Source organism: Lissotriton vulgaris, chromosome 8 (genome assembly GCF_964263255.1).
Source record: "Lissotriton vulgaris chromosome 8, aLisVul1.2, whole genome shotgun sequence".
NCBI lineage: Eukaryota > Metazoa > Chordata > Amphibia > Caudata > Salamandridae > Lissotriton > Lissotriton vulgaris.
The window spans coordinates 340593986-340610941 of NC_141696.1; the positions used below are offsets into that span (position 1 = coordinate 340593986).

General features: G+C 45.5%; 1 protein-coding gene across 1 annotated transcript in view; it reads left to right on the plus strand.

Moving 5' to 3' along the window:
- DIPK2B (divergent protein kinase domain 2B) overlaps positions 1-16956 on the plus strand; it is a 328076-nt gene that overhangs the window by 241289 nt on the left and 69831 nt on the right. The window contains exon 4 of the mRNA XM_086934102.1: positions 15549-15837. Coding sequence (XP_086790228.1) covers positions 15549-15837 — 289 coding nt within the window. The remainder of the gene's footprint in view (positions 1-15548; positions 15838-16956) is intronic.

Here is a 16956-nt window from a genome sequence, read left to right on the forward strand (position 1 = left end):
GCGCTGCCAAAAGAGATTGGAAACTGCTTAATAAGTGCAGCTGAGAGCGCCGTGTCTGCAGAGACCCTCCAGCACCCCTCACAGCGGTTGTCACTCAAGGTTTAAATTGTTCGTGCAGTGCAAGCAGTGATGTCCATTAAGAGGTGTGAAAACACCCCAGGACATTGGCTGCAGGCCCAGCAACCTTTTGTTTTGTTTTGGGAGGGAGAAGGTGGTTGATGTGGCAGGGCTCGGGGGAAGGGGGAGGAGTGGACCCAACAGCCGAATTGGGAACATGTTGTCACTATTGACAGTGAGTGAACTGCGGCGTTCAGAACAGAGGGCTAACTTTCTGTGCCAAGAGCTAGATCCACATCGGGTGCAAAAATATAGTTAAAATTAACAGTAGTCTTTTTTTTATGTAGTTGGGATGGGGTTTTCAGGCGGAGGCACAAGAGTGTGGAGAGATTGGTGCTTACGCCGTGTGGTAATGGGGGTGGTGGTGTGTGAGCTGCTTGGTTGCAGCTCGGAGATGTGTACACAGCCTTGACTGACGCACTCTGGCTGCATGCTGATATTATCCCATTGAGGACCGAAGCAGTGCCCTGGCCTTCACATCACATAGCCCTCTTTCCTGGAGTGCAACAGTGCAAGGAGACACTGCAGCCTGGAGAAAAGAGATAGCACTATTACCAGCCCCAATCGTGGACCTTACATAATATTTAAGACAAAAACTATGGCATCAGAGTTCAGGGAAAGAACTCCTAAAATGACATATCCTATACGGGCTTCCTAAAACCAATGATCAGTAACGCATCCTTATTAACCCGGAAACGTGTTCCATACATGTAATACACAGCAGGGAAATGTTTTCCATGCTTCTTTGTGGTAATAGTAGGTTGTTGCATATGATCTCCGGATCTTGTTCGGCCTCATACTACCACTTGCTCTTGTCTCCATAGGCCCTAGGCGCTATAGAGGTTTCACTTCTCTGGGTAGTGATGAGGAAGGACTCCCCTCGCCGATCAGCCACCAGGCAGGAGAACATTCTATCTTTCCCTCAGTAGGGGCATAGGGGTGGAACGATCTACATGCCTTCTCAGGGTAGGAAAAAACTGGCCTGAACTCTCAAAGGAAGGCAGGGTCGCTCCCAATATGTAAAGTGCGCTTAGCATAGGCTCCAATTGAAAACAATAGCTAAACAACCTAGTGCATGTGTGCACGTCAATTTAAATTAATGAGGGAAAATACTAGCTGTAGTATCTTTTATTTCTTGCTACAAAAATAAATGTGGATAAATACAGACGGAAATGTTAAAAAAATAAATACCATAAAACCAGGAGCCCTACTTATACATCACTTGGCTACAGAAGATTCTTTATTTACAACACTGGCATTGATTTAAAAGAACCTGCGTGTTGCTGAAGGAATACCCTGCTACTGAAACTAAGGACTTGACTAACTTGGAACTAAGGACTTGACTAACATAGGGAATGAAACTTATGATATGGAACCCAAGGAAAGAATTCCCATGTAAAAGGATTACAACAATTACGCTCTGGTAAGCCCCACCAGTGTCCTTTACCAACAGGACAGCCTGCAGGCCAGAGCGTTTGACTTTCTTTTGATTTTCCTGTGACCTGTGAACTAAAGTGTCTGCTCTGCCTGCACTGTTTTGTTGTGGTTTTATCTCATCTCATCTGGTTATTTCATCTTCGAACCACAAGCTTCACTGAGACACTGCTGGCCTGATCACCCCGCTGTGTCGCACTTTGGCATGTGAAAGGAGAGCAGTTTTTGTTTTGCCTGTTAGGAGATCGGTGCCTGCTGTGTTGTTTGATGACATGGCGAGAGAGCAGCGCAGTACAGGCCATTGAATTCGTGGTTGTTTGTTAGTACCCAGAGCGACACAAAATGAAGCATAATTAAATGACTGTCATTTATTAAGGTATCCCGGTTTTCGTCGCATTTAGAGGAGAAAACGGGCGGCATGATTTCTAATCACAATATTAACAAGAGAAAGTTGGCAGCGTCATTTTTTTTTATAGGGAACCGGTGCCATTTCTCCGCCGAGGAACGTCAGGATCGTTCTTTTGTGTGCAGTTTTGTGGAGGTCTCGGTGTATACCAAGGAGTTTGAACCTACACAAGCTTGAAAGGATGACTGGTTTTGTCTGTGGGCAGCCCTGTCTGTCACTAGAGGAGCCGACGGGGAAGCTTGTTGTTTACGGAGCGGCATTTTGAAGGTACTGGCCGTGTCTTGTCCTGCGAGTCAGGACATCTTTATTTTGGGAATTTACATGTACTTTATCCGTAGTTCCCCTTTTGACAGGTGAACTACTCACAAGCATTCAAATGGTGCCACGAGCACACAACTGCTCACACGCATTCAAAAGGTGCCACGAGCACACTTATAGCTTGCGCAAACTTACCATTATTCAGCTATTGCGCGAAGCTTCCTTTCCGTTCTCTATGACGTCTGTCCTCAAGAATATTGGCTGTTGAGGACGTTTTGGTGCACTGTGCGGCTGGGAGACATCCGGGCGCTGCGTCGTCGGTACGTGCAGCCATTTTTGGTTTGACATTTCAGGATTACTTGGTTTTGCCAACCACGCCCCTTCAAGCTCAACGTGGGGAGGAATCAAAAATTTGCTAGCATTCGCGCCAAGAATTTTCAATTCTATTAAGGACACGGAGGCGAGGATTATGCTTCTCAATCTTTACTGCAAACATCACAGCAGCCAATGAAAATGCGTATTTTCATTAAATACCAATAAACAAACTGCATTTCCCATGATGACATGTACATTGGCACGCCCCCATAGTCCATAAGAACCCCTTGCGTGCCGCCATCTTCCTCTTTCTTTGTAGCGAACAAGCGCAAAATAACTTGAATAACATCATAACTCCTCCAACATGGAAGAAAGAACATGCTCCTCAGGTTGAATATCCTGGCAGTCATCTGCGTTTAGTCAGATTTCTTGTCTGATCCTGAAACAAAGGAGATGAAACCGTAACCACCGAAAACATCTGGGTGGGCAAGCTGTTACACATAACCAAGCCGGGTGGGATAATCCTCGCCTCTGTGTCCTTAATAGAATTGAAAATTCTTGGCGCGAATGCTAGCAAATTTTTTATTCTATTACAGGACCGGAGGCTTCAGATTATGCTAGTTTAACGCTCATTGAAAACAACAGAGGTAATATCCCCCACCGGCTTATAATAATATGTCTTAAAAGTGGACTCTGAGGACCAATCTGAGCTACGCATAATGTCCTGGATGCTGGAACCCAACATGACTGATTTTGACTCCATCGGGCCTCTTACAGAGTGAGCACCGAATATGGTGATGTCAATGCCAGCTTCTTGCATAATAAAACGAAGCCATATGGCAATGGTGGCGGCAGCCACAGCTTTAAAGGGTTTTTGCAATGCAATTAACAATTGTGAACAGCCCTGAGGCCTGATGGCCTTTGTGCATTCCTCGTACATCTTCAAACATTGTACCACACATAATTTCTCATCATGAAATGCATTATAACTAATATGACGTGACAATGTTTTGGTGCGTCTTGTAATGGTAAAGGAAACTCCTTCCGGAGTAAATACTCTACCTGTAACGTCGAGAGCCCGCACGTCCGATGAACGTCTGCATGCTGAAAGGCAAAGTAACATGGCCAACTTGGCCGATAACTGTTTCCTGAATAAGAGCGCATTTACAGGCCATCTGTTAAACAACGCGAGAAGAAACATCCCACAAACCTGTATACTTGGGTTTAGGTGGGTTAGCAACCCTAATACCCTTAAGCAACTTGCACACCACTAGGTGCATGCCTATCGGTTACCCGTCTATCTGGGCATGCCCCGCTGAAATGGCTGACCGGAAATTGTTTACTGATCTATAAGCCAATCCGTCTGCTGCCTTATCCGACAAAAAATTTAACACGTTGGGTAACTCTGCCTCCACGGGATCCAAGTGTCGTTCCACGCACCAATCCACCCAGTTCTTCCAGGCTAAGGAATACCGCTTTCGTGTGGATGGTGCCCATGCCTGCCTGATAAAGTCGGAGGTCCTGCTCGAAACGCCTGGCAGTTGCCACTGTTCCCTGAAAGCCTCCAAGCCATCAGTAGGAGCCTGCCTTCCACAATCAATGGGTGTCGCTCCTGATGAGGACCCAGCAATAGAAAATTCCGACTCCGGAAGGAGTCTGGGGAGATCGCAACTCCACTGCAACAACTTGGGAAACCACGACTAGGACGTCCACCACAGCGTCACCATGACTATCTCCGCCCGTTGTCTGATCACCTGTGACATTACTCTGGGGATCAACATGAAGGGGGGAAAGGCATATTGGAAAGCCCTCGACCAATCCTGGAGAAAGGCATTGGTCGCCTTCGCTAGTGGATCCGGCCTCCAACTGAAGAATTGCGGGAGTTGGTATGTTAGTCTGGAGGCAAAGAGGTCCGTCTGGAATGGACCCCAAATACTCTGTATCCACTGAAAGACCTCTGGAATCAACTTCCAGTCGCTATAATCCCTGAGGTATCTCAAATTCCAATCTGCCACCTGAGGTATTCCGCCATTACCGATATTTGATTCGTCAGGCAATAATGCCAAAAATCCTTGGCTATCTGCACAAGAAGCGACGACCTCGTGCCGGCCAACTTGTTGATGTACCTCACCGCTGACTCATTGTCCATGTGAAGGAGGATACAACAAGAGGTCTGCCTCTGGGATAACGTCCGAACAGCGAACGACCCTGCGAACAGTTCTAAGCAATTTATATGCAAGGAAAGCTCCTGTGGAAACCATCTGCCGCCTGTGGAAATGTCCCTGCAGCGCGCCCCCCAGCCCCAACAGCTGGCGTCGGACTCGATTATGACTTCCGGTTGGGAGCCGAATATCGCTCTGCCATTCTAGGCGTCTACATGGCCTAGCCACCATTGTAACTCTGTCCGTACTTCCTGTGACAGAGGGATGATGTCCGAATAGGACAGTCCCCTCTGGAGATGTCTGATCTTTAGTTGTTGCAGGGCCCTGTAATGAAGAGGGCCCGGGAAGATCGCTTGGACTGACAAGGCCAGTATCCCTACCACTCTGGCGATCGCCCTGAGGGTGACTGTCTGATTGCTCAACAGCTTCCGGATCTCCTTTTTTAGATCCTTCAGTTTCACCTTTGGGAGGCACAACTGGGCTGCCAACGAGTCTATTGTGAATCCCAGGAAGTCTATTACTTGAGAGGGAACTATCACCGAATTCTTTGGATTAATCACAAAACCTAAGCTTTGAAGCAACGTTGTTGTAAGGGCGAGGTGCTGCAGAAGAACCTGCTGACTCTGTGCCATTATCAGGATGTCGTCCAAGTAAATTATGAGACGTATCCCCATCTCCCTTAGATGAGTCACAACTGGCTTCATTATCTTGGTGAAACACCAAGGAGCGGAGGAGAGCCCGAAAGGCAGAGCCAAATATTCGTACCATTGGCCGTTCCACCTGAACTGGAGATACCTGCAATGCGGAGGGAAAATTGGGACGGAGAGGTAAGCATCTTTGAGGTCCAACCTGACCATCCAGTCCCCTTCGTGTAGCAAATCCGTTAGGAGATGGATGCCTTCCATCTTGAAGTGATTGTACGTTAGAAACTGATTGAAATCCTTGAGATTCAGAACTAATCTGTTTCCATCTCCCTTCTTCTGTACAATAAATATGTTGCTGCAGATGCCGAGAGGCCCGTGGATGACTGGTGCTATCGCGCGCTTTTGCAGCAACCCAACAATCTCCTCCTCTATAAAACTGTGATCTTGTTGGGAAAAATGGAGATCTGCAGGAGTACCTGACTGAACAGGACGAGAATAAAACTCTAAGTGAAAGCCCTGCACTGTCTGCAACACCCAGGCATCTTTTGTAAGGTCCTGCCACTGCCGAAGGGAGTGCTGAGTACGACCCCCTAAAGGAAGAAGAGAAAGGCCTGAAACGCTCACTTGTGTTTTGCTGAGCCTTGAAGTTCGCTCTGTTGTTGTTCGACTGGAAGCATCCCCTGTTGAACCGCCTGCGGGATGGATAGAAGGTCCGGCCTCTGGTGGAGTCGTAGTTGTTTCTTCCATGACCAAAATCACCTCTCTTGGAACCTTGGGGACCTCCACGGCCTGACGAGCGACCCCCGCCTCGTCCGGCCTGGTTAAAAACACCCTGGCTAAGTGCTCTCTTGATCCCTGGCTGTGCTTTATCCAAAGCCGTGAAGGTCCCGACGTACTTAGATACGTCTTTTACGAACTTGTCGCTGAAAAGCTGACCCGCTGCTAGGGGTCCCGGTTCCGCATCTGCCAATTCAGTCAGGTTGCTATCCATCTTGATCAAGAGAGATTTGTGCCTCTCGGATGATATAGCGCAGTTGGCGTTGCCGATAAGGCATATGGCCCGCTGGGTCCATCCTGCCAATATATCCGGATCTACCGGCGTAGAGGATTCTTTCGCTGCTAGAGCCATTTCTAGAATCTTGGCCAAGGGGCCTACCACGTCCAGCATTTTGTCCTGGCAGCCTCTCCAGGCACGATCCAGGCCACGTTTGGGGTCTTTTGAAAACTTACGCAGGAAGGTCAGGAGGCTAGCATCGATTTCTGGAGTCTCCGCCACCTTGTCCGGGAGGTCAGGACGTGGACACTGACTTTAGGCGATTACGCACCTCTCATGGGAAACTCTTCCTAAGGTTATCGTGCAGATAGGAGGAAACTGCAGGGTGAGGCACCCAGTCCGAGGACCTAGGGTGCATGATATCCGAAGGATCAAAGGTGAAAGGGGTATTTGTAGGAACCACCGCAGAAGACTGAGATGCTTTTGCTTCTTCGGCGGAGGAGGCTCCTCCGAGGTATCAGTGTTGGTGTCTGTGTGCGTAGTATCAGTGTCAGTGTCCGTATCTGGGTGGGCCCTGAGCTTAGCCTTAGCCTTGCCACTCGAGTAGGAATGCTCCTCCGCCCCACTGGCGGGCAACGCAGATAGCGCCTGCGCATGTGGCCACAGTGCAGGGCTGGAAGAGCCCTGATCCGTTGTAGAAGCTTCTCCCTTCTTCTTTTGCGGCTTTTTATCATAGCCGTGTCTCTTTGCGAAGCCCTCGAGTTGTTTCCTGATAGGGCGTAAAGCTGCAGCCAGAGCCTGCTGTACAGTTTGTGGGATTGTGGTCTCCATAGCCCTGTTCACTGAGGACTGGACCGAAGCGTTCAAAGCATTTACTAGGTTGTCCTCCAAGACAGCCTCCTGCTGCCCGTCATAAGCCTCCTCCTCAGCACACCCTTCCTGGTAATGCTCCCACTCAGCCATTGTCAGTGGTGGCTTTTCTATTTCCACTGTAAGGACATTCTAGAGCTCAATATTTTATGGTTGACCTTCTCAAGCCACAAGGAGGGTAGTGGGGGGGGGGGGGTCAGCCCACTTAGCACACCAATGGATTCAGTATAGACCCCCTCAGCAATTCTGTAACCAAAAAGGGTCAGAGACCCAGGCCAATAAATGTATTCCAAGAGCGTGTGCCCACTCTGTCGACAGGCCAGTCTTTTAAAACCTTTACCAGGCGATTTTGATAGCAGAGCGATCACCGTATTGCAAAGCGTCTAAATCAGCGTGTGAAATGAATGGAAAATTCGCGCCGCAAACGCGCGGCCCAAACGCGACTGAAATCCTACTAGAGGAAAGCCCAATTTCAGCACGTTGGAGAGCGCGTCGCGGCCGAGAGCCACCCGGTCTCTACAGCGTCATCGGGTAATTAGGGGAGCCCTTGCGCATGCGCGAGAGGCGCGCGTAACTACTGAAGGGGAAAAATGCTCCGGGGAACAAACGAGGCTCAATAACACGGAGTAGGTGTCGGTCTGCCCCCGGTCAACGACCGTGAAATCCACACGCCGAACGGCGCAAACTATACGATGAGCCACAGAGGAATGAAAAGAAAAAGGCGGGTGACAAAGCGCTCCTAACACCGCGCTCACCCGCTGGTGCACCAATTCCTCAAACCACAGAATACATGCAATCAATCTACATTAAGACAAGTTCAAAGAACATCTAATCCATGTGAATACTGAAATAAGCAACAGTAATAACCATCAATTGTAATATAGAACCAATGCAATACAGCAGAGGAAGGAACAAAGTGCACTTATCTCTTGCTGTGAGCAGCAAAGAAAGAGGAAGATGGCGGCACGCAAGGGGTTCTTATGGACTATGGGGGCGTGCCAATGTACATGTCATCATGGGAAATGTAATTTGTTTATTGTTATTTAATGAAAATACGCATTTTCATTGGCTGCTGTGATGTTTGCAGTAAAGATTGAGAAGCATAATCTGAAGCCTCCGGTCCCGTAATAGAATTGTTTGTGACATTCATTAACAGCGGCGATACAAGAGGAACTGTTTTTCAGGCCCTATCGAAGTGGAAATGATTTTATCTTCTCATCATCTTCAATCTCAAAACGAGTGGGAGTATCTAACTTTCTGGCATAACCAAGCTCTAGCCAGATCAACTTTCTTCGGGTGAAAGATCACTCACATAAGGAAAGGTCATCATCTTAAATGAATAGTCACCCCAATGATTGGACGACGGTGACTACGTTTATTGTTTTAATTTGTTGTGTTACAGATATTTTGACTTGCTCTGTTATGCATATCAACTATATATAGCTAGCTGTTTTTACAATACTGTTATGGGGGCATGTTGCAGTTTTGTGAAATTGGTCATTCTTGGTTCTATTTATCTGCATATTGAATCCACATGGAATGGGAGGAGGTGAGTGTGTAATGTCCCTGTTTGTATACAGGGACATTACGTGTATGTGGATTATTATTTTCGATACCCAGCACCATCGGCAGATTAGCCCAGCACCATGTGACTCTGGGCAATAGCTTGCTTAATCTTCTCGACGGCCCCCAGCGCCTAGAGACCCTTACAGGTGATTGTGCGCTTTACAAATGTGGATTATTATTAACATGTTTTTGCCTAAGACATAAACTGGCCTCGTCCAATGTGAAATGTTTCAAGACCACAGTGCGCTGGGCTCAGACTGGACATCTCTGGCCCACGACTCCAAACTTCAGAATAGCTTTCTGTTCTGCTCTTTGCATAAGAATGAACCCATCGCCTCCCTTGCATCACGCCGCTAGCAAGAACTAGAGTTCACTCAGCCCAACATAATAGATATGCCAGGCGTGATCTTTACAAGTCAAACATAAAACACCAGTGACAACCCAAAAGCAATTAACTCGTGCATCAATTTGCATATGAATTAGCACCGCATCCCTTCTGCTGAATTCCGTTACGCTGGCAGCGAGTGTCAAGGTTTGTCGGCAACATCTTATAAAAAAAAAAACACGATCTCCTAATCACGCTGTAACACCTTTCCCGTTACATACGGCCAAATATTTTGAAGCGAATTTATTGTTTGTCGTCAGTAAATAGAACTTTTGAGGAACGAAGGGGCATATTACCAACGCTAAGCGATATTTGTCGCTAACGATGCTTAGCAACGAATTTTTTAACGCTAAGCATCGCCAGAAATTATCGCAGATAAACCTTGCTATTATCAAGGTTTATCGCAAAAGCGATAAAAATCGCCCGCAATGCATGAATATCGCTGAAAAATCTGCGATATTCATGCATTACCGAGCTAATGCTCTTAGCCATGTTATCCACCTACCATTGGATAACATGGCTAAGAACAGCTCAGGGCAGGTGTTAGCTTTTGGAGATATTCGCGCTTAGCGCGAATATTTCCAAATCCTTGATAATAGGAGAAATGTCTCTTAAGAACATTTCTCCTATTATTTTTCTCTGGAACGCCCCCTTTGCATCTCATTAGAGATGCAAGGGGAAGCGTAGCGAAAAAGGGTGCTAACATGCGAATCTGCGTGTTAGCACCCTGTTGCTGATAGGGAGATCATTTTATCTCCGCTTTCTTGGCTTTTAAAGCCAAAAAAGCGGAGATAAATCCCTTGATAATATGCACCGCAGTGCTGTGCTGCAGGATCTCAGCGTTTATTTCGGCTTGTGGCTTAACTCTATTTTGTTTGAAGTGAGAACGTTTTACAGCTTTCTTATTTCATGTTCACAGCTTGTCACACAGCTGAATATTAAAGGAAACGTGCTTCTGGAATTGAAATGGCTTCTCTCACTAGCTGCATATCACTGCGAAAATTGTCATTTGGCTAAGAACACGAAAACTATTCACAGGAAACGTGTGTACAACTAAAATATTGATTATCGTCAAAATGTACCCGTAATTGCTGGCTGATGGGAGAGAAAATGTAGCCAACACGCTCTAAACCGCCGAAATGGCTCAGTGAGTTAAGATCTGGCTGAGTAACCAGAAGGATGGAGTGCGGATTCTTGACAGGGTTTACTCAGTGTTTCATCCTGACCTGATTAAAAAATTGTAGCATTCAGTAGGTATTAGTCAGTGCTTGAAATAATGCAAAATAGAAGTGCAGGTACTCTGAAACAGAGTACCTGCTTGGTGCTGAGAAGTGCTGGTACCCTCCAATTAAAAGGATTACGGGGCATATTATCAAGGGGGTTTATCTCCGCTTTTTTGGCTTTAAAAGCCAAGAAAGCGGAGATAAAATTATCTCCCTTTTACCTAGCTGTCGCTAACACCAGTTAGCGGCAGCTAGTGGGAGATAGCGACCATCTTGGGCCCCACTTTGCATGTCAGTGATATTTATCACTAATGACATGCAAAGTGGGCATGCCAAGATGTTAGCGACTGGAAACAGTCGCTAACATCGCTATCTCCTATTACTAACTTTTGGAGATATTCGCGCTAAGCGCGAATATCTCCAAAAGCTAACACCTGCCCTGAGCAGTTCTTAGCCATGTTATCCAATGGGAGGTGGATAACATGGCTAAGAGCATTAGCTCGGTAATGCATGAATATCGCTGACTTTTCAGCGATATTCATGCATCGCAGCGATTTTTATCGAATTTGCGATAAACCTTGGTAATACCAAGGTTTATCTGCGATAAAAACTGCCGCAGCTCAGTGGTAAATTTTTGTCTCTAACCAAGCAATAGCGATAATTATTGCTATTGCTTGGTAATATGCCCCTACGTTTTTCTTGAGAAGAGCCGGTATTCTCCCGATCAAAATAAAAAAGTGCAGGTACTCAGTACGGGACAGTACCAGCCCATTTAAAGCACTGGTATTAGTAACAAATAATTGCATACAGCATTATGAAAGGCCATTTTATGTGCTGTTAATGCTATCTGCTAAAGCCAGCAGCATCATTCTTGTCGGAGTGTTGCAATAAAGGGGATTGGATGAAGAATTTAAGCGTACATCGCCGCCTATTTCACAGCCCTCTCCGTTAGTTTCTTGAGCCATGCTCACCAGCGTTCAGAGGTGGACCAGTGAGATGTGGGGGCACCACCATAGATGCATTTCCTCCTGGGAGCTGCCTCCATAGCGCCCCTAGCGATCCAAGCTGTGGAACTACCTAGCTAACTGTTTTAAAAAAACTACAGAGAGAATCAAGTCCTAGAAAAATCAGTTGAGACCTCAAAATATTTCCACATAGTGTAATATGAATTAATTATATATTTATTGTAAGTGACCTTTGCGCAGAGCCCATACGAAAGAGAGTCTAAGCACTATAGAGAGAAAAGGTATTAAAATAGAAGAACTTCTGAATATTATTTATTACATGATGAGAATTATAATTATACCAAACTTAGGGGCTTATTTTCAAGCCTCTTGCGCCTACGGTGCATCACTTTTAAAATAGGAAAAATTGACGTACTGGCAGTGCAAGGGGCTTGTAAATAAGCCCCTTAGATGTTACATTGTCCCATGCACTTAACTGCAGTTGGTTATATCACAGCCCCAGAACATTCTTAAGAACTTGTATTTTTAGCCTATTCACATTTTGACTGTTCTAGCTTTAGTCTGTTGTAAATAAATACCTATAATCTTTTAAAGATATAGCTCTGAGTAGACAGCAACATTTCCTGAGTATTGAGTTATACATTTTCAGAGTTACAACCTTCATTATGCTCTCTAGATGAAGCCTTGAAGATGGACCATACAACCCTTCAAACAGTCATGAGCGACATGAATGCTTGGAATTCCATGAGCAGAGGAAACCAAAACCCAGCGACACCAGTATTAAAAAGTTACTTACTAGAGAACTGCTTAGTTACCACTGACTACCCCAGTACCTAGAAAACACCTGGCAACAACACCAAAACTCTTTCGCATCTGAAGAATTTATTGAGCTCGACTGACCGGAAATCCTGATAGGATTTTATTAGAAATGGGATTCCTGGTTGGCTGAGGTATACACCCAGGCCAGGCAGGAACCACCACTCTAGTCAGGGTAAGCCAGATACACACTAAAAGATAACCTGTGTTCACCCTCTGGTAGCTTGGCACAGAGCAGTAAGGTTTATCTAAAAAGGCAATGTGTAAAGTATTATGTGCAACACACAATCACACAATGAATACACCTCAAAAAGACTCCACACAGGCTTATAAAAATAGATTATTATTTTATAAACAAAGCAAGCCCACAACGACAAAAAGGTATAGAAGTTGAGATACTGAATTTTGAAGGAATAAATGCGGTTAAGCTCTTAGAAGCAAGTAGCACAAAAAAAGGTTACTTTAGGTCGCGCTCGACCGGGCAAAGTCAAAGTTAAGGCAAACTGCGATTAAGCGCTAGATGGTGACATGACCCACGCAGGCCCATGTGAACAAAGTACCTTTCCTGGTCGCAAACAATGAGATGCGTCAATGTCGAGTTCCACAGGTGCATCATACGTCGATCTTCTCCACACAGTGAAGGCGATGCGTTAGTTCCGAAGACAGGTGCCAGAGTCAAGAGACGTAGAGTGATGCGCCGGATTCTGCCATGCAATTGATGGTGTGCGTGGATACCACCATATTGCAGCAGCAGTGAAACGCTGTCTGGTTAATTGGTCTCTGGAGACAAAGTTCTGGTTCTGAGGCGAAGCTCCAATTTTACTACGGCAACCAGGTCAATGCGATGGTTCTGCTACATACAATACTTATACTTCGTAGTGCACTTTAAAACCCCCACCACCCTCTACCCGCATGACTACACGCCATTCAGCATATCTTTACTTCACGTTATCACATTAGTTACCGTTGATCTAAGTTGCATTTTTTGTATCCCTCCGCAGCGCTCCTTGATAAAGGACTACTCCAGTCCGAAATGCATTGGAGCATTCGTTGAACCATCGTTGAATTATATTGAATATAGCGTGATGTAACGCTTTATTATACATTTTTGTGAAATCACCAAATACAACTAATGATGAAACTTTACCATTGAACTCATTTATTTCAACTATTCTCGACTGAACCTTCATTTGAGTCAGTTTACCTGAACCTCAACAAGTGTGCCTAGTATACAGGGATGCGCCCACGTACCCACGTAGCGCACTCACCTTAAGATAGTAGTTCAACGCACCTGGACAGTTGCGTCGCCTGTTAGAGCACCTTCAACCTACCTTAATCCGCTCATCAAATCTTCTCCAACCTCCCTGTTAACCTTCCGCTGTGCGCCTGTGCCTACCCTTCCAACCCAATATACGCTACCTGTCACTTACACACCACCCGGCCCTACGGGCTACCTAGGGCCTACCTTAGGGGTGACATATGTATAATAAAAGGGTAGTTTCAAGCTTTGCAAGTAGTTTTCAATGCCAAGTCATAGTGGCAGTACACTGCACACACAGGCCCTATAGTGGCAGGCCTGAGACAGGTTTGAAAGGCAACCTCTGAGGGTGGCACAATCAGTGCTGCAGGCCCACTAGTGCTGGGTAAATGGTATACTTCTTTACAAGGGACTTACAAGTAAATCAAATATGCCAAACAGTTGGAAACCAATTATACTATGTTTAGAGGAAAGAGCACATGCACTTTAGCACTGGTCAGTAGAGGTAAAGTGCACAGACTCTTAAAGCCAACAAAAAGAAGGTCAGAAAAAGAGGAGGAAGAAGTCAAAACGTTTGGGGGTAACCCTTCAGAGAGAGCCATTTTCCAATAGTTTTCTTCCATGCTTGGCTGCCGGCTGTGTGAAACAAGAAGCTCAATTTAGATTCCCTTAGTATGGTATTAAAAGAGTTTTCAGTATGGAGTGCTTCCAGTTGATGTACAAAAATGATGCATTTTTGTCTTCATCTGACTTGTTATGAAGCAACGTTGTATGGGTAGTGATTACAATTCATACTCATTACATTTACCTAGGGCCTTATTTAGAGTTTGAAGGATGGGGTCCTCTGTTATAAACATGGTGGATGTCCTGTCCAGCATAATACAAGTGCATTATAGCCTATGGCACTTGTAATACAGCAGACAGGATATGCATCTCGTTTTGATGGAGTATCCTGTATGCCAATTTCTAACTAAGTCCCTCAGTGTCAGACACCAAAAGGAACACCTCAACATCCCACATTTCATAATCTTTATTTTCCGTCAATAATTATGGCACATACTTGCTGCTCACTACAGTGGTGTATAAGAAGCATACAAAGCAGTGATGGACGGAAAGCTTGAATTAACTTCAGTCACTTGTAATCACTTAATGTCGCAATCACAATCCATTCTTATTTTGAACACCCTGCCACCTCAGTTTGGACCCAGCTATAGACAAATCACTCTTTACCATGCTCTAATAGGAACAGTCCACCCGAACTGCCAAGCCATATCCTCCCTGAACTGGAACACAAGCAACCCAGGACTGGTTTCTCTCTAGCCGAGAGCTCATCAGCCGGGTACAGCTTGGTTCCAGTAACACAGTGTGCACGAGACCCACGTCTGGGCATACCCATCCCACTTAGGGGACACAAGAAGTATACAAAACAGTGATGGATGGAATGCTTGAATTAATCTCAGCCACTGGTAATAACTCGGGCCGCATCCCAATCCAAAATTATTTTGCACACCATGCCACCTCAGTTTGGAAGCAGCTATATGAAAATCAGTCTTGACCCTACTCCAGTAGGAACAATCAAGCCTGAACTGTCCAGCCAGGTCCTCCCTGAAATGGAACACAAGCAACCCAGGAACAGTTTCGCCCTAGTTATGCACTCTTTTGCCAGATACCGCTTGGTTCCAGTGACACAGTGTGCACACAACCCAATCTGGGCCTACCTGTCCACTTAGGGCGAAAAATCAAAGTATACAAAAAAGTGATGGATGTAATGCTTGGTTCCAGTGACATAGTGTGGGATTCGTCCCCAAGCAATTGCTAGGGTATGAGATGAACACAAGCGTTGTTATTGCAGTTGACTATCGTGATATGACAAAGTGCTTGTCTATCAGAGCAGACATCAGAGGGCGCCTATAGAAACTCTAAAATATTCAAGTAAGTGGTCTTATTTAAAAAACGTTTGATGGTTAATCAAAGGTTAATTTGATGTGAACTGATGTGTTGTGTGGTTGCTAATCACTGGGGCATAAGTGACAACATTTTATGTATATCAACAAATAGCTATATACACACTAAGGCTTTTCAAAGTAAAGATTTAGGTAGCAAGACGTCATTTGTGTACTTTCTCTCTCTGGCAGATATTCCCAGGATCAGAAGGCTGGCCGTTTCCAAAGTACCTAGGCGCTTGTGGCCGTCTAGTTGTAAGTGCAAGTACCAGTCCACTAAAAGAGTTCTACAACACCACTACCGAGGTTGCAGCTGATCTGGGGTACCAGCTCCTTCGCATTATCAAGTCCATGAGGAGCAATGACATGAACTATCTCTTCTACTTCACCCGCATTGAGAAAGACACCTTTGGTGTATTCAGCGATGGCCGTCTGTTTATTAAGGACTCTAGCACAGTGGGAATTATTGACAAGCAGGATGGTATGTGACAACTTTAATCTCCGGCAACCTACAATGTGGTACATGTATTTCTAAAGTCTTTATTTGCCCTTGATTCCTATTGCATAGCTGTTATTGTGGTAAAATAACATGCATTATAAACACGGGTCTTTTTAGAAACTATGCATTCTACGGCACAGATAGCTAGAGCAATATGCCTCCGTGAATTGTTTTTGTGCAGGAAGGTGACCCATCCAGCTCAAAGACAATCCTGCATGTAATGTAGGTGCCCTTGCACCATGGTGCAATGGTGCCTGCATTCACACTGGGCTCCCAAAAGGGTGCCAGTGCAGGGGGGGAAGGGCAACAATGCTCCATATGCCTTAAATACAGCACACTCTTGCCCTGTTCCTGTGATGCAGGGCAGCGTAGCAAGGTAACTTGTTGCGCTGCCCTGCTACACAATCTTCATAAATATCCCCCTACATTAGGTATCAATAGAACAATGACAGTACTTTTGGGTCTGGTGTACCTGTAACAATGTCACTCTGGGTCCCCAACTTGTTTGACTCCACAAAACCAGCTGTCTTTAAGGGTATAAAATAATTTTCTAACTAATGTCCTCCATTCTGGTCTTTCTCAGGTCATGATCCTTAACGCAGGAAACGATCTCCTCTTTTCTCCGCCCGGTCGTTAGGAAATTCTTTTGCAGGTCCTAGCTATGATGTATATCCTTCACTGGTATTCCAGTCTGAGCCTCTGTCTTTCCCTGTACTTTACTATCAAGCCTCTAGTGTATGTCCCTTTTCACTGGTCACTCTCTTTGACTTCTGATTTTTTCTTCTTTGTGGACTCGTTTTGACCTTTCTTCTACTCCGATATTTCCATTTTCAATGCCCTCTTTTGTGGATCTCTCTCTTTACCCAGACATGTACTCTGGTTTCTCCCACATACCTATGCAACGTCCTATGTCTGATGTTTCATTTCTCCTGGCCTGGCCATCAAATCTGTTTTTTCAATCGTTCCTTTTTTTCAAAAATGTTGTGTGATTTGAAATTCTGTTGCTCCTTCACCCTAACTGGCGGTCACCATTAATACCACTCAAGGCAGATGAGAAGTACTTGACTTGCATTACCCTCTACTCCTCAAAGCAAGGGTTGA